The sequence below is a fragment of the Mustela erminea genome, chromosome 3, assembly GCF_009829155.1.
Source record: "Mustela erminea isolate mMusErm1 chromosome 3, mMusErm1.Pri, whole genome shotgun sequence".
Lineage (NCBI taxonomy): Eukaryota > Metazoa > Chordata > Mammalia > Carnivora > Mustelidae > Mustela > Mustela erminea.
In genome coordinates, this window is record NC_045616.1 from 63,586,287 (window position 1) to 63,602,871 (window position 16,585).

General features: G+C 35.5%; 1 protein-coding gene and 1 non-coding gene across 4 annotated transcripts in view; both read left to right on the forward strand.

Annotated features, from left to right (window-relative positions):
• The window catches only part of CERT1 (ceramide transporter 1), a 111,903-nt gene that overhangs the window by 29,085 nt on the left and 66,233 nt on the right, over window positions 1-16,585 (forward strand). For 2 of the 3 annotated variants that reach the window (XM_032335943.1, XM_032335942.1), the window contains exon 3: window positions 6,138-6,254. In XM_032335943.1, coding sequence (XP_032191834.1) covers window positions 6,138-6,254 — 117 coding nt within the window. Of the gene's footprint in view, window positions 1-4,494; window positions 4,626-6,137; window positions 6,255-16,585 lie in introns of those variants that run through there. The other variant, XM_032335945.1, reaches the window with a different exon arrangement.
• On the forward strand, window positions 412-603 carry LOC116587286. Its single transcript, XR_004284360.1, has one exon. It is a non-coding gene; the product is annotated as a U2 spliceosomal RNA (small nuclear RNA).

Below are 16,585 nucleotides of genomic sequence, written 5' to 3' on the forward strand. Positions count from 1 at the left end.
TTTTTCAGGCTGAAGAGTAGTATCCCGAGAGGCAAACTGAGATCTTTAGGAACTAATGAAGAGTATCAAAAAAAGTTAATATATATTGGTAATTATAGGTTTATTTTTTCTCTTTTAATACTTTTAAGGTACAGAATATTTGTATAAGCCAAGGTCTAAAAAACTGAAGTTGCTAATAACCTCCTCCACCAAGAAAGCATGCCCACATGACTTCACTGGTGTGTTAATACATTCAAAGAAATAGTCCCAATATCATGCAAAATCTTTCCGACTCTTATTATGTTGCTAGCATAACCGAATCCTAAACCTAATAAAAGATATCAGAAGAAAATTACAGCTCTATGGTGGACATAAATACCATATTCCTTTACAAAATACTAGCAAATCAATAGTTTATAAAAAGGTTTATGTATCACTTCTCAGCTTTTTGGCTAAGATAATGTTAGTATCTGTTCTTATCATTTTAATACCTGATACATTCTATATTCAAGTACAATATAGTAAATGGATTTTTGGAACAGAGAGATGGAAAAGGAGCTTTCTCCATATCCATTTCATGCATCAACCTTGTATTGTACTATCTCCAGGAATGGTGCACAGGTCCTCAGGACAAAAAAAAAAAAAAAAAGAAAAAAAAGAAAAAGAATTAATATGTCATGACCAAATGGACTGTATCTCAGGAATTCAAGGTTAATTTAATCTTTTAAATCAGTCATTGTAATTTGCCACTTTCACAAACTAAAGACAAAAATATATAACAAATTTCAGTAGATGCAGAGCAAAAAAAAAAAAAAAAGCTTTTGACAAAATCGAGCATTTATTTAAATTGAAAAAAAATTGTAGGGAGCTAGAAGTAGAAAGGAAAATCAGTCTAATGGAGGGCATCTATAAAAACACATATTTTAACCTCATACTTAATGATGAAATATTCTATGCTTATCTCCTAAGATTAATGTCAGGACAAGGATGTCTGTCCTTACCACTTCAGCATCCTAGTCATTTCAGTATGGCAAGAAAAAAAGATATAAAAAGGCATAAAGATCAGAAAGGCAGAGGGAGAACTATTTGCAGATGGCATCAATGTTTTATAGATTCCTTAGGTGGATTATTTAAACAGCTGGTAAAACTACTAAGTGAATTTTGCACAATCATGGAATATAAGGTTAATATACAATTATGAGATGTATTATATCCTATAAGCTGTGAAATTTTTAAAAATTCCATGGTCAGTAACATAAAAAACACAGTACTTAGGAATCTGTCATTGTGCATTGTAGCTGTACAATAGAAACTAAATGAGATTGCAGAGGTAAAGAAGACATGAATAACTGAAGAAATGTTCATGGATTGAAAGGGTCAATATCATTAAGGGATCACACCGTTCCATATTAACCTGTAGAAAACCTACAGAGTTAATACAACCTGGTACTAAATGTGTCTGGAAATATATATGTAAATGCAAAGCTACCTAGATTAGCCAAAGCAATTTTTTAAAGGGTAGTAAAGTTTGAGGATATAACTGTTCATGATTTCAAGACTATTAGGCAGCAATAACTTAGCATTTTTGGAGTAAGAATAGACATTCTTTTTTAAAGCTTTATTTTATGTAATCTCTATACCCATCATGGGACTTGAATTTACAACCCGGCAGATCAAGAGTTGGATGCTCTACTGACCGAGCCAGCCGAGTGCCCCAAGAATAGACATTTAGATCGGTTGAACAGAATAGAGTCCAAAAGTAAGCCTAAACAAGGATGTGGAGTAATTGAATTTCAGTAGACTGCTCTACAACTATTTTTGGCAATTCCTGAAATGTATACCTACTTTATGAGTTAGGCATTCCACTCCAAGGTCAGAAGTGAAAATATATATTCATATAAAGACACAAATTTTTACAACAAATATTTCTAAGATAAAAAATTGGAAAAAATTTTCACTGACAGGTGAATAAGCAAAATATGTTATTTTTATTGAATTCTCAGCAATGAAGAGAATTACTGGTAAGACACAACAAAATGAATATATATATACACATATATACATATGTATATGTAGTTATATATATATATATATGTAGTTAGGCTGAGTAAAACTACTGAGGCACAAAATAGTACATACTGATTTCATATACATAAATTTATTTGAAAATGCAAACTAATAAGTAGCAAATGAAAGCAGATCTGTGGTTTCTGGAAGATGATGTTGGAGGGATGTTACATAGAGAGGATGAAGAATCTTTAGAAGGAGTCATGTAAATGAAAACCTTTTCATCTTGATTGTGGCAGTGATTAAAATGGATAAAGTTTACTGTACATTAATGATAAAAGTTCATTAAAAATTTGGTTGAATCTGAATTTCTAAGTCTTCTTATATTCATTCTGTCCACTGAGTTTAACCTTTTAGATAATCTTTTCATTCTACTCTTGCCTCCATCAGAGAAATCTCTTCTAAGCACGCTGTCATACTTTTCTAATGTAGAGTTTTTGCATCTTCTCCGTAACTCTGCTTCTGTCTTCCTGGGAATCCCTTTGCTGCTGCTTTTCCTGGATCTCAAATGCTTCTTAATGCTCTTGGTTACTTGGTGATAGTTATCTACCAGATTTGAAAGGTATTTTTATTTATCTTCATAGTTTGGAGCTATCATACTGATTAAGTGCCCTGGGTGTAAAGTCCTGAAATACCATTACTATAAGCCTTTTTTCTTGGACTACTTTATTTTCTCATAGAAGTTTCTTCATACAGGTGGAAGGGGAGAGAAGGAAAAGTGTGGGTGCTGGCTTTCTGGGAGTCAAGTAGGGGAAAGAAATGAATATCAATACTTCCTTATATGAATACTTCCATATCCGGTTTTTTTTTTTTTTCTTTCCCCACACCCACTGTGGTGTAGGATTGTCCCTACTTATTAAACCTGCCTGATACCATCTCTCTGAGAGGTAACGGTAGGGCCTCTAATATTGCACAGTGGTATAGTGGTAGGTGAGTAGTCACCAGTGCTTGGGATTACTGAGCTTTAACTGCATCTTTTAATGACTCTTGATCGATTCTCTTTTCAGCTATACCCGTTGCCTTTACATTTATGGCCACCTGATGCCTCTAGTTCCCTTGCTTTTCTTTTTCCATTATTGCATACAGATTGGCTTAATTTCTTTCTTCTTGTAGATGTTTACTTTTCAGCTTTCTCCAGCCTGCTAACTCAGTTACCACATTCCACTTTTTAAATCTTATCAAGAGGTGCCTGGGTAGCTGTTGGTTAAGCATCTGACCTCAACTCAGGTTATGATCTCATGGTTCTGGGATGGAGCCCAGCGTTGGTTCCCAGCTCAGTGGGAGTTTGCTTGTCTCTCTCCCCCTCTCTCTGCCCTTCCTCCCACTTATGTGTATGCATTCTCTCTCTCAAATAAGTAAATACAATCATAAATAAATAAATAAATAATGTCATAAATCTTTATTTTTCTTTGTGGATTTATCCCTTTTTTTCCTATAAAGTTATTTTGATACATTCTGGAGACTTTGGACTGAATGTTTGTGTCCTCCCAAAATTCATATGTTGAAGCTTTAATTTCTCATTGTGATAGCCTTTGGGAGGTAATTGTATTTAGATAAGATCATGAGAGTGAAGCCCACATGATGAAATTGGCACCATTCTGAAGGGATGAAGAGATCAGAGAGCTCTCTCTCTTTTATAGGAGGATACAGCTGGAAGGCAGCCATCTGCAAACCAGGAAGAGGGCCCTTACGAACACCCCACCATGCTGACACAGTGATCTGGACTTGTAGTCTCTAGAACTGTGAGAACAGTTCACACATGTTGTGAGCTTGGTTGTCTAGACTTCAGTATTTTCTGAAACACATCCTCTTAAGTCTTTCATTTTCTTTGCCCTGTAGACTTAGCTTGCCTCGCTTTTACACATTTTGGGAACTCAAGGCTTCTGTGTTTACAGACTCTCTCTCACCTGACAGTTGGTGCGTTCCTCCTTATGCCACCAACCTGTCAGATTGTTGATGGTAGAACTGGCTACCTTCTTTTGTACATTTTTTCTGTCAACTACCATCTCTGTGTATAGGTATCAAGATAACTGTGTATAATAGTAATGGGTGACATTCAGTTGAAGTTTTCAGATCCGTTAATTCCAGCTTTCTAGACTATCATTTTATTCTATTTCTGTGCAACTCTACCAAAAGCTTGACATTTTCCACATTTCTAAACTTTGAAATAGGGAGAAGAGATCATAATTGGTATACTTGGTAGATACAGAAATTTGGCAAATTGTACATACTGATTTTAGATTCTATTCATTCACACATAGCCAGAGGAAGCCTACTGGTGCATTTCTGCTTTCAGGAATATTTTATTTTATTTTATTTTATTTAAAGATTTTATTTATTTATTTGACAGAGAGCACAAGCAGCAGGAGAAGCAGGCTTCCTGCAGAGCAGGGGAAGCCTGATATGGGTCTTGATCCCAGGACTCCAGGATCATGACCTGAGCCAAAGGCAGTGGCTTAACCAACTGAGCCACCCAGGTGCCCTTCAGGAATATTTTAAATGTAGCACTGTAATCACTGGAACATTGTGAGGAGGTTTTGAAGATGTCAAACAGGATGAAGTATTTGCTGGAAAAACTAGTAAATTTTGAACTAACATATATTTTATTTTCTAAAGCTTTAATGAGGTTACTGAACAATAACACAAACTATAAAATATTTTTAGAAATGGTAGCTAGAAATATAATGAGAATGATTATGAAGTGAAAGTTTAAAAACTTCTGGGCTACTTAGAACAGTAGACTGGTCAGTTAAATTATTTACTTGGTTCTTCAGATATTATATGTTCTATGCTTCCTTCAAGGAACTTTCAAGTAACTGAATCCCATTCTTAAGACTTGACTATTTGGCATTTCATTAAATTTGTAGTCATTATTGTATTCATGAGTGTTTAAATGTTATCTGTTACGTGTTTCTGTGTTCATAATTACTGAAGCAGAGTATGTGTTCTTGTTTTCTCCTTTTTCTTCTTTCTGTTATATTCTACCTCCACCATAGTCTGAACTATGATGTTGAGTGCACTGTGATTCAGAAAATGCCTAACTTACATCTTTTAGGCAGTCAGAGCCATGGTTTGTTGTTATAATCTTAAAAGAGAAACTATTTTGTAATGGAAAAAACATTGTGGAGTTACAATGTTTTTGCTAAACAGATAAGGAGATAAAAGATTGATGCTTTTAAAAGGAGGAAAGAATACAGAATAAATCTTGGAAATGCAATATGTAGATTCAATTCATCAAATAAGTTTATTACTACATTGGCCAGAGAGGACTTTCTCCTCTCTAAGAGTAAGATTATTTACAGGAGAAGAAATTGAATGACTTTCTGTACTCTGTCAGGTAGAAGAGGTGGTATATGTGATGTGATCCTGTCATACTTGAATTCATTTACTGAACAAAAATCAAGGATAGAAAATATTATTTTTATATATTCTTACAAAGAATGTAAAAGACTGAACCAAATAATTGATATTTTCACTAGATGTTTACTTTTTGATGTAGGCAGTTTCTTCTAGCTAACATAGATCTGAAGTAATGTGTATTTTATTTTTGCTTTTCATAAGAAGCCCTGCTGGCTGTTACTATCAAAGGCATTGAAAGAAGTTAATTTGAGATACTTTGAAGGAAATGTCAACATTATTTTATGATACAATATAAAAAAATTTTATCACATTTAATTAACTACAACTATTCATGATGAGAATATACTTTTGAATAATGGAGGCAGGGAAAAAAGTAGTAAATGCCTTCCCTAAAACTTATTTTGGTGGGGTTTTTTGTGCTTATGGGCACTTTCCTACTAGTTAAGCTAACTCTAAGCATTTGATAAAAATATTAGAGCTATTTTTGAAATATATTTATGTATCAGCTCGTTTGTAGGAATAGTTGAATGAAACTTAGTATTTGGTAACTATGCTCTTGTTGTGCTCTTTATCTGAGACATCTTCAAAAAAGTTATTTGAGTAGAAAAATAAAAAAATAACAGGAGTCTCCCACCAGCCAGAATGGATATGTTCATCTTTTTGCTCTTGGGGATAACACTTCCAAGAATATAACTAGCTTTGCTTTTGATTTTCTACTTTTTTCTCCACAGCCCCATGATTTTGATGAATGTCGATTTGATATTAGTGTAAATGATAGCGTTTGGTATCTTCGTGCTCAGGATCCGGATCACAGACAACAGTGGATAGATGCCATCGAACAGCACAAGGTATGGGCTCCAGTGTTTATGGAGGATTAGGCCAGAGACTGATAGTAACTCCTGTAAAAAGTTTTGAGATGTAACGTGTTATTAAAAAGTTGAATATTATTTGAGTGGTAAAGATTAAAGCAGTATAGACACAAGTTTTTGTAATGATTTTTTCCTAATATTTGAGTTGTTCTAAAGAAATTTGTTATGACAAATATTTTTAATTGTTTTTTTTTTAAAGATCTCATTGGCTTTATTAAACAATTTATGAGTTGGGCAGCACTCCATCTAGCAAGTTGAGAGGTATACCAACAAATGTCCTTCATTGTTAATTAAAACAAATATACCTTTTTAAAATAAAAATATAATATATCTTGGGCGCCTGGGTGGCTCAGTGGGTTAAGCCGCTGCCTTCGGCTCAGGTCATGATCTCAGAGTCCTGGGATCGAGTCCCGCATCGGGCTCTCTGCTCGGCGGAGAGCCTGCTTCCCTCTCTCTCTCTCTGCCTGCCTCTCCATCTACTTGTGATTTCTCTCTGTCAAATAAATAAATAAAATCTTTAAAAAATATATATATATATAATATATCTTGATTTTTATACTTAGGATATGCTTCATAGTGAATGCCTTTTGTATTATCTGGATAAAAGGTCCTTGAAATAATACTAAATGTATAACTAATATTTAGAAGCTTCAGTGTTAATTTTTATAGTGATCTATAGCCATTTGGATAATTTCATAGTATAAACGTTTGTAAATCATTTAATTTGTTTCAAATAGGAAGCTGTTTAGTAGTAAACCTTTAGAAAGTATTTCTTACATCAAATGTGTAAGCCACATTCTTGTTATTTAAAGCATGAATAAGGGGCATCAGGGTGGCTCAGTCAGTTAAGCATCTGTCTTCTGCTCATGTTATGATCTCAATTTGAGGTTATGGGATAGAGCCCTATGTGGGCTCCCTCCCTGCTCAGCCCAGAGTCCGCTTCTCCCTTTCCCTCTGCTCCACCCCCATGCTCGCTCGCTCTCTCTCTCTTTCTCCCTCTCCCCACCTCTCTCTCAAATGAATAAAATGTTTAACAAAAAAAGTAAGTGCTATGTAGACTAAAGAAACATTTGATATCAAATCTGCTTATTAGCTATTTTAGTTTATTATGAAAATACAAGAAGGGATGTAAATTCATGATGCCATTCCTGAGTGTGACTTAAAAGAACTTTGTACTGGGCTGCCTGGGTGGCTCAGTGGGTTAAGCCTCTGCCTTCAACTCAGGTCATGATCTCAGGGTTTTGGGATCAAGTCCCACATCGGGCTCTCTGCTAGGCAGGGAGCCTGCTTCCTCCTTTCTTTCTCTCTCTCTCTGCCTCTCTGCCTACTTGTGATCTCTCTCTGTCAAATAAATAAAATCTTAAAAAAAAAAAAAAGAACTTTGTACGTACTCATTCATGTGCTTGTCTGTACTTGTTTGTTTGGGTTTCACAAAGTTGTAGTTGAAACACCTGTTTTGGTCATTTAACAGGTGCAAAAACATGTACCCACACAACATGCACACACTAAAACAAGAAAAACCTGTCTGGTTTGGGGTATTATAGACAAGTTCTTTTTGATAGTGATCATGCATTAGCTTTTATTTCTTGATTATTGATAATGAATTTTTCCTGGCATCAAGAATACTTGCCGTGATGCCCATTTTTTCCCCCTCTGTTTTAGCTTAAGTATTATACTGATTTTCTTTTTTCTTTTTTTTTTTTTTTTTTTTTTTGATGTTAGGGCACCTGGCTGGCTTGGTCACAAGAACGTGTGACTCTTGATTGCAAGGTTATGAGTTCAAGCCCCATGTTGGGTGTAGAGATTACTTAAAAATAAAATTTTAAAATTTTGTGAACGCTATTTTGATTTTATTACTTTAGAAAAGGGTCTAAAAGTGGAAAAAATGAGAAAGAGTTTTATTTAAAAGAGATGAGCTAGAATTTCAGAATCTGAATGCTCTGGATCTAGGCTGCCCTGGATTCAGACACTACATCCTCTGCTATGCACCATATACAACTTTGGGTTTTGTGATAATTTACCTCTTCTTAGTGTATATAAGGTATACAGGAGGTAATAGATATAAGGTTACTTACCAGAGTGGCTGATACATTTTCTCATTTATGATAGTAGAAAAAGAAAGGGCTTTGGAGTGACAACTGAATTTACTGAATTATACGTGTTGTTTTTGGATGAAGAATTCTGCATTCAGTGAGAGTTACAAAATGTGCACATAAGGAGATAGTATTGTGTACTTAATGAAGCCCAGTCCTCTTACTAATAATTAAAGGTGTTATTAAATAGAACTAATTTTTGTATTTTTCACTTAGGGCTTAAAGGCTTAATCAGCTGATATAGATTACAGGGCTGGTTTTTTTCTGTTTTAATCAAGCATATTTTATTTTGCTTATTTTTCTTAGTAAAGCCAAACAAGTATTCTCTGCAAGTTCCCTTTTTGTATTTTTTCCTTGAGTGGAGAATAATGCATAAAGCTATATTTCTTCCATATCATTGATTTCTTTGCATCTTTGAACAACAGATAGGTACAATTTTGGGGTCTCAGGCATCTGGATGGTTTAGTCATTTAAGCAGCTCACTTTTGGTTTTGTTTCAGGTCATGATCTCAGAGTCCTGGGATCAAGCCCCACTTGGTGGGGAGTGTGCTTGAGAATTTTCTCTTTCTCTCTTACTCTCCTCTCTTCCCCCATGCACATGCGCACTCCCTCCACCTCTCTCAGATAAATAAATAAATCTTTAAAAAATAATAATAGGGCGCCTGCGTGGCTCAGTGGGTTAAAAAGCCTCTGCCTTCAGCTCAGTTCATGATCTCAGGGTCCTGGGATGGAGCTCAGCATTGCTCAGCAGGGAGCCTCCTTCCCCCGCTCCGCCTCTCTGCCTACTTGTGATCTCTATCAAATAAATAAAATCTTTAAAAAATAATAATAATAGTAATAATCTTTGGGTCCAGAGCAGTGTGACTTAAACTGAGAGAAGAGTTTGGGTGAATTTAAGTTCTTAGAAAAAGATTAAAAAAAAAAAAAGATTCAGCACAGGATTTCAGATACATTGTATGGACTTTTCATTTCTGATTTCTAAGAATAGTTGATTCATAGACAGTGAAGGAGATATCATGTTAATTGTTATTATTAACAGTTATTTAATTGTACTATAAGTTAAGTGATATGTGCCAACTAAGCAACATATCAGTGAAAATTTAAATTGAATATGAATTCCAAAAATAAATTGTTTGATTTGCTGAACTAATTTTTAGGAGGGAGAAAATTCAAATGTGATCACCACATGTATTGAACAAATTTTTTTTCCCCATAGACCAGGAACAGGGAAGTAGTGAGGAAATGTTTCCTAATTCATTCTTCAGTATCACTAAAGAATATTGAATGTAGAACCTAAATTTAGTAATTTTTTACTATTTATGCATGCATTGTTATATTGATAATTCATAATTAATAGCATATAGTTAAAGCGTGATGATGATAATAGCAACAACAGTGAGAGCTCCTGCTTACTGAGGATCATCCAAATACTGCTTACTGCATTATATATTTCATGTGTTTATTTTCTCCCTACTCTCCTAAGAGGTGAGGGAAGTGCTATTTTATATACAGGAAGCGAGGTTTAGATTAAGTAACTTGCCTGAGACTCTACTACCTTTTAGTTCATGGTTTCTTTGGATTCAATTTTATGTTAATTCTGCTTTCTATCAGTTCCATTGGTAAACTGAGTATTTGGAGGGGCGACTTGGTGGTTCATTCAGTTAAGCATCCATTCTGCTTTCTATCAGTTCCACTGGTAAACTCAGTATTTGGAGGGGCGACTTGGTGGTTCATTCAGTTAAGCATCCAACTTTTTTCTTTTTTTTTTTTTAAGATTTCTTTTTTTTTTTTTTTTTTAAAGATTTTATTTATTTATTTGACAGACAGAGACCACAAGTAGGCAGAGAGGCAGAGAGAGAGGGGGAAGCAGGCTCCCTGCTGAGCAGAGAGCCTGATGCGGGGCTCGATCCCAGGACCCTGAGATCATGACCTGAGCCAAAGGCAGAGGCTTAACCCACTAAGCCACCCAGCTGCCCCAGCATCCAACTTTTTATTTCAGCTCAGGTCTTGGTCTTAGGGTCATAAGTTCAGGCCCTGCTTTGGGCTCTGTGCTGGGTGTGGAGCCTACTAAGGAAGAAAAAAAAAAAAGACAAGTGTATATTTGGAAAAAATTCCCATAAGCTTACCTCCTATAGATTAGATTGTATCATTTGAGTTCTCCCATTATGTGTGCAAGACAACTAGGAACTCATCTTTCTGCCCTTGGGCTGTCAAAAAGAGCATTATATTATTTTGACTACCATTTGGTGGATTCTGAGGTCTAATAATTATGGGAATGAATCTTGGCACTACTGCTTATGCTACTTAATAGCTGTGTGACCTTGTTAAGTTACTTGGAGGAAAGATGACAGTATGCTATTTGTGTGCCTTCCTCCTCATACCACCCTCACCACCCTCACAAAAACAGAACAAAAACAAAACAAGCAAAATAACTCTGTCATGATAAACCAAAATTGTTGTACTACAAAGTTGATGAGTTCCCTTTCTTCCAGCTCATAGAGTTCTATTTACAGTTACTTCCTCATTATACCCGCTGCCATTACTATGACACAGGACACTTGGAACAGAGGGCCTTTTTCTCTTCTGATGTCATCAGATGGGACTGCATTCCTTTTCTTGCTCTTAAGCCTTTGTTAGGGCTTCCCTGACAGGTTTTGGTTTTTTTAATTATCTGGAAGAAGTTGGAGGTTTCTGTTCTTTCCTTCCCATGTGGCCCTTTTACTCATTCTAATAACTGTGTATATTAATCTGTTTAACACCCCCACACACTCACATACACCAAAAGTTCTATATTATAGGACCTCTTTAACGATAGTAATATTGTAGTGGTAATAGCTAACATTTTTGAGAATTAATGTATGTCAGATAATGGGGATAAACATACTTTATCTCTTCTTACTCTCATAGTCTTATAAGGTTCACATTATCCTATTTTTATAGATGAAGAAATTGAGACACAGGTTAAATAATTTGTCCAAGGTCAATTTGCTAATTAATTAGTAAAGGAGCCAGCATTTAGACCCAGGTCTTTCTGACCTGAGAACCCGAGCTTTTGGCCAACAAGTCCTTCTGCCATCCTATAAGTATGTATTTATGTGAAATATATTTTGTTGACTTAAACTGTCAGACTTCTTGAATCACAATATTCCCATGGTTTTTGTATGTGTTCGTATCTTTAGTGTTTATTTTAGACCATAATCTCCTTAAAGATTTAGCTACACAACTTTGTAGGAATCAGCAAAGCATTAGACTCATTGATTTTCTTTTTTTTTTTTTTTTAAGATTTTATTTATTTATTTGACAGAGAGAAATCACAAGTAGACAGAGGCAGGCAGAGAGAGAGAGAGAGAGGGAAGCAGGCTCCCTGCTGAGCAGAGAGCCCGACGCGGTACTCGATCCCAGGACCCTGAGATCATGACCTGAGCCGAAGGCAGCGGCTTAACCCACTGAGCCACCCAGGCGCCCTAGACTCATTGATTTTCTAGTTGAAATAATTTATAGTATTTTGTAAAGCAGATTTTATGGGGGAAATTTATGATTTATGAAGTTTTTGTTTTTCTTTTAATCTTCGTGTTTGGTGTAAAAATGATTTTTGACAGAAATACAGTAGGTTCTGTATTCTCTGTCTGGTGCTGTTTTTTCTCCTTGGTATTCATTCCAAGAATAACTTGCTCACTAGAAGAAAAATTTTAAAAAGATGATTCTTTGATTTAAATGTGGTCATTATATTCGAAGTTGCATAATTAGTTGTGACAGTAGACAGTGACCCTTGTGAAAGAAAGATATTCCTGAGGTCATTCTTAAATTCAAAGATTCTATTTCGATACTGTGGGGCATATGTATACCAGATCAGTAATTTTATTTTGAAATAGTGTGGTTGTTTTATTGTGTGGAGTGCATTCGTATTCTGCATATCTCAAGATTTGAGACACTACTAAGTAAATGATTTTTATTTTATTTTATTTTATTTTTAGAGAGAGAGAGTGAGAGCAAGCAAGAGAGCTAGCAGGGGGAGGGACAGAGGGAGAGAGCAACAGAAAATCTCAGGAGACTCCCCACCCAGTGGACTCTATCTCATGAACCTGAGATCATGACCTGAGGCGAAATCAGGAGTTGGACCCTTAACCAACTGAACCACCTAGGCACCCCTAAATAAGTGATATTTAAAGACAAGGTTTTTGTTGCTGTTTTTTAAAATCTCTGACCATCTCTCATGTTGTCTTGAGATCAAATGAGATGGTGTTTGTGAAAATTACTTGAAAACTAAAAGCTATATGAATGTAAAGATTAAGATGTTTTTATTTGGGTTAAACATATTTTTCTTCTAGATGTGTCTGTGTATTATCAAAAGACCTCTGTGAACATTTTTTGCATGATTAGCTTTTCAAAGAAGTGTGATTATTTAAAAGAATCATAGGATTATTCCTGCCATGTGATTTTGACTAAGCATAGTTTCTTTTTACCATGAAAGAAATATACTCCCCCACCTCTCAAAAAACCTAGCAGGAGGACTGTTGTAGTACTGGCAGATGTAAGAATCATGTTGAAAAAGTTACATGCTCTTTGGCTCTGACAGTTTGTTTGTGGTAATCATGACATTCCTTTATTTCTATAAGGGAGAACCTTAGTAGATCTGAAATTTTGGTGATCATGGGTCATGCAGACTTTCCCTACATTTTGGACATTATCCAAGACATGAGGAATCATAGGAAGATACACAGTAAGGGAGGAAGAATCCAAATGATAATTATTTTAAGTGTTTTTTTTTTCTGTAATGGGAATCTGCAGGCAGGTGTTTTATCATTTAATGTTTATAGATTTATCAGTATCCCTTTGTGAAGGCCCACTAATTCGTATCTGAAGCTCTGTTGAATACTTTCAGAAGAAAGGTTTATTCTCAGCCTGAGAAGTATAGGGATTTCTGAGGAAATGAGATGCAAAACAACTTTTGAGATGAAGTTACATGTTTGCCTGAAATGAGATGGAGTATGAAAAAACTTTCTTACCAAAATACTCTCACGGTTGAGCCACCTAAATGATGCCCAAGACTCACTTCAAAGACCTCTTAAAAACTGTGTTGTTCTTTGACATAATGAAATAATTTTTCTCATGCTATCTCTGAGACAACCTGATCTTGGTACTTTTTCTCTATTTTTAAGAGCAGTTTCTGCTTATTTGACACTGTAATTTCTTTGTCTTAAATTTGACATAAGCGGGACGCCTGGGTGGCTCAGTTGGTTAAGCAGCTGCCTTCGGCTCAGGTCATGATCCCAGCGTCCTGGGATCGAGTCCCACATCGGGCTCCTTGCTCGGCAGGGAGCCTGCTTCTCCCTCTGCCTCTGCCTGCCATTCTGTCTGCCTGTGCTCGCTCTCTCCCCCTCTCTCTCTCTGATAAATAAATAAAATCTTTAAAAAAAAAAAATTTGACATAAGCTTATTAGGAAACTATTTTAAAATAGCTATATGGCAGAATATACTTGTTAGTTCTTAGCACTTCTTAAATATCTAGGTCATATAAAGTCATATCTCTGTCATATTTAATCAACTGTAATAACTGGAAAATGTCCTTAACAGATACTAGAGATTCTTTCTGTATTTGTCTGCTTTATAAATGATTATCATAAAACTTGACTTTGTATTTTGAGTCTGGTTTACTTGGCAAAGACTTAAGAATGCAAATATAACTTTTTAACCACATTTTAACTTTTGTTTTTATTTATGTAAGTGATCTCTACCTCCAAAATGGGGCTTGAACTCAAGAGCCCGAGATCAAGAGTCACACACTCCTCTGACTGAGCCAGCCAGACACCCTAGTGTATTATTCTTTGTATAAGTAATTTCATGTGATTTGTGGATTACATCAGTTTTCCATTTACCTATTTGCACCATATCATGGTGACAGAGGGAAGAAGATGGAATCAAATTTTACTTTTCCTTTACATTAATGAGTTTTAATTTTTGAGAGAAGTACAAGTCTAGCAGCTGCCAGAGCAGTCAAGGATCTGTCATTTTTCTCATGTAAGTTGTAGAAAAACCAAGTAGTTGGGAACACAACTGGACTACATTAACTAGCAAAAAACTTCCTTATGTTTCTGGATGTTTCTCCCATTAAGGTTAAGAATTTGGTCACTTCCTACCAGTACGAGTTAGTTGCTGAATTGCTTATACTGGTAATCTGTACATGGTTAGTAAATTTTCTTTTAACACCTAAATATAGATCCTACACACTGTCAGCCAGCACTTTCGAGGTTTGAGGTGATACCAAGGAAAATAAAATACCAACTTTCTTTAATATTCATAGGGTTCTGGAATAAAAATAATTTAACTTTGTAAGTTTTTGTTACCTGGATTTTTGAAAGCTGACTTTGCCTGAGCTGACATCTGCATTTTGTACTTCCATATGATGCCTAAATACTCAATAAAGTATATCATATACTTTATACTTTTCCATATGATAAAGCATATCATATAGAAAAGAGGGAATGTCATTAATTTATATCAGCCATGTTTTTTTTTAATCTGTGGAAGGTCTTTATCTTTTACCAAGATAGTAAAAGAGGAATCCAAGGATTTTATGTCAGGGAGAAAAAGAAGATATTTAGGTAGCTAATCATATTAACTTTGTAGCCAGTTGGGATATAGCTTAACAACATTTTATGTCAGAAAGATAGGGACTGGGGCGCCTGTGTGGCTCAGTGGATTTAGCCTCTGCCTTTGGCCCTGGTCATGATCTCAGGGTCCGGGGATCAAGCCCCACACTGGGCGCTCTGCTCAGCGAGGAGCTTACTTCCCCCCTCTCTCTCTGCCTGCCTCTCTGCCTACTTATGATCTCTCTCTCTGTCAAATAAAATCTTTAAAAAAAAAGAAAGAAAGAAAGAAAGAAAGAAAGAGAAAGAAAGAAAGAAAGACAGGGACATTTCTACAAATCAGTAAGAAAAGTTTACACAGCTCAAATTAAAACAAAAATAGCGAAAGACTTGAACTGGCACTTCATAAAACAGGATATTCAAATGGATAATAAACATACACATTATGTTAATTTTGTTTTAAACCACAAATTTAAACCACAGGAGGTACCACCTTCTACCAGGCAGTATAACTTTAAGAAATAAAAAGAAAAAAAAGGACTTAATATGATGTGTTGATGAGGATGTGGAGCAACAGGTGTAAGGTGGTACAAACACTTCGGGAAACACTTTTGCAGTATCTACTAACACTGAACATAGTTGTCCAGATCAGATGAATATTGAAAATTCCAAAAGATTACGCAAGTATTGATTGTTGTCATAGGTCCATTTATTTTAATTAAGGTTTTTAGGTTACAGGGAATACAAGCCAACCCATGTTGACCTTGAGAAATGGGAATATTGCCATGAACCAGGAAAAATTATAATGCACTACTTGCAAAGAAAACTGGATCTGTATACTTAACTCTGAGTGGTCTTATTAACAAAATTCAGTTACTCTCCTATCACCTGCCTCCCCCACCTACAATTAGTGTAGCTTAGTTTCATTTTGTTCTTTTCTCTCTTTCATAGTTACGTTTATCAGTAACTTTTGCTCTCCCATCCTACTCTTGGTTTCTTTTTTCTTGGTTTGTCATGACTTTTTCCTGTTTGGCTTCTTTTCAGCTTTAGCTCCTACTGCTAACTGCTCGAATCTCTTGGCATTTCTCAAAGTGAATGTCTTAAGAAAATTTGATTGCCTGTTCACTCCAGGTTACTATGAATTGGCCACTCTTGGTCCATTTATAATAAATTACGTATTTACTTGTGCTTAAAAGGTAAGGTGGGATCGGCAGTTATACAAATAATAATGTTCTGAAAATGTATAATTTTGTATAGCATTTACCAAATTTGCAAGTATTTATAATACCATATATTTGCTGACATGGGAAACAAAGGCAAAAGAAAAAAATTAAATGTCCTTACTGCCTACAGCCCATTGACAAGTCCTTGAAAAGGCAGAGTGACATTTCTCTAGGAACTCAGCTGCCTCAATGTTAGTACTTTGCTAAGGGCAAAAAGATAATCTTATCTTAACATTATCCTAATCCCCCAGGATCCTATAAATCTCCTTTAATGTACAGAAATTACCTTGGAAACTACCTTTATCTCTTACCCCCTAAAATACATATTGGCAGTCCTCCTCCAAGCATATGCTCCACTGTTATACTTCTGAAGGGCCTCATGACTAAGGTTTTACTAGGCAGTGATA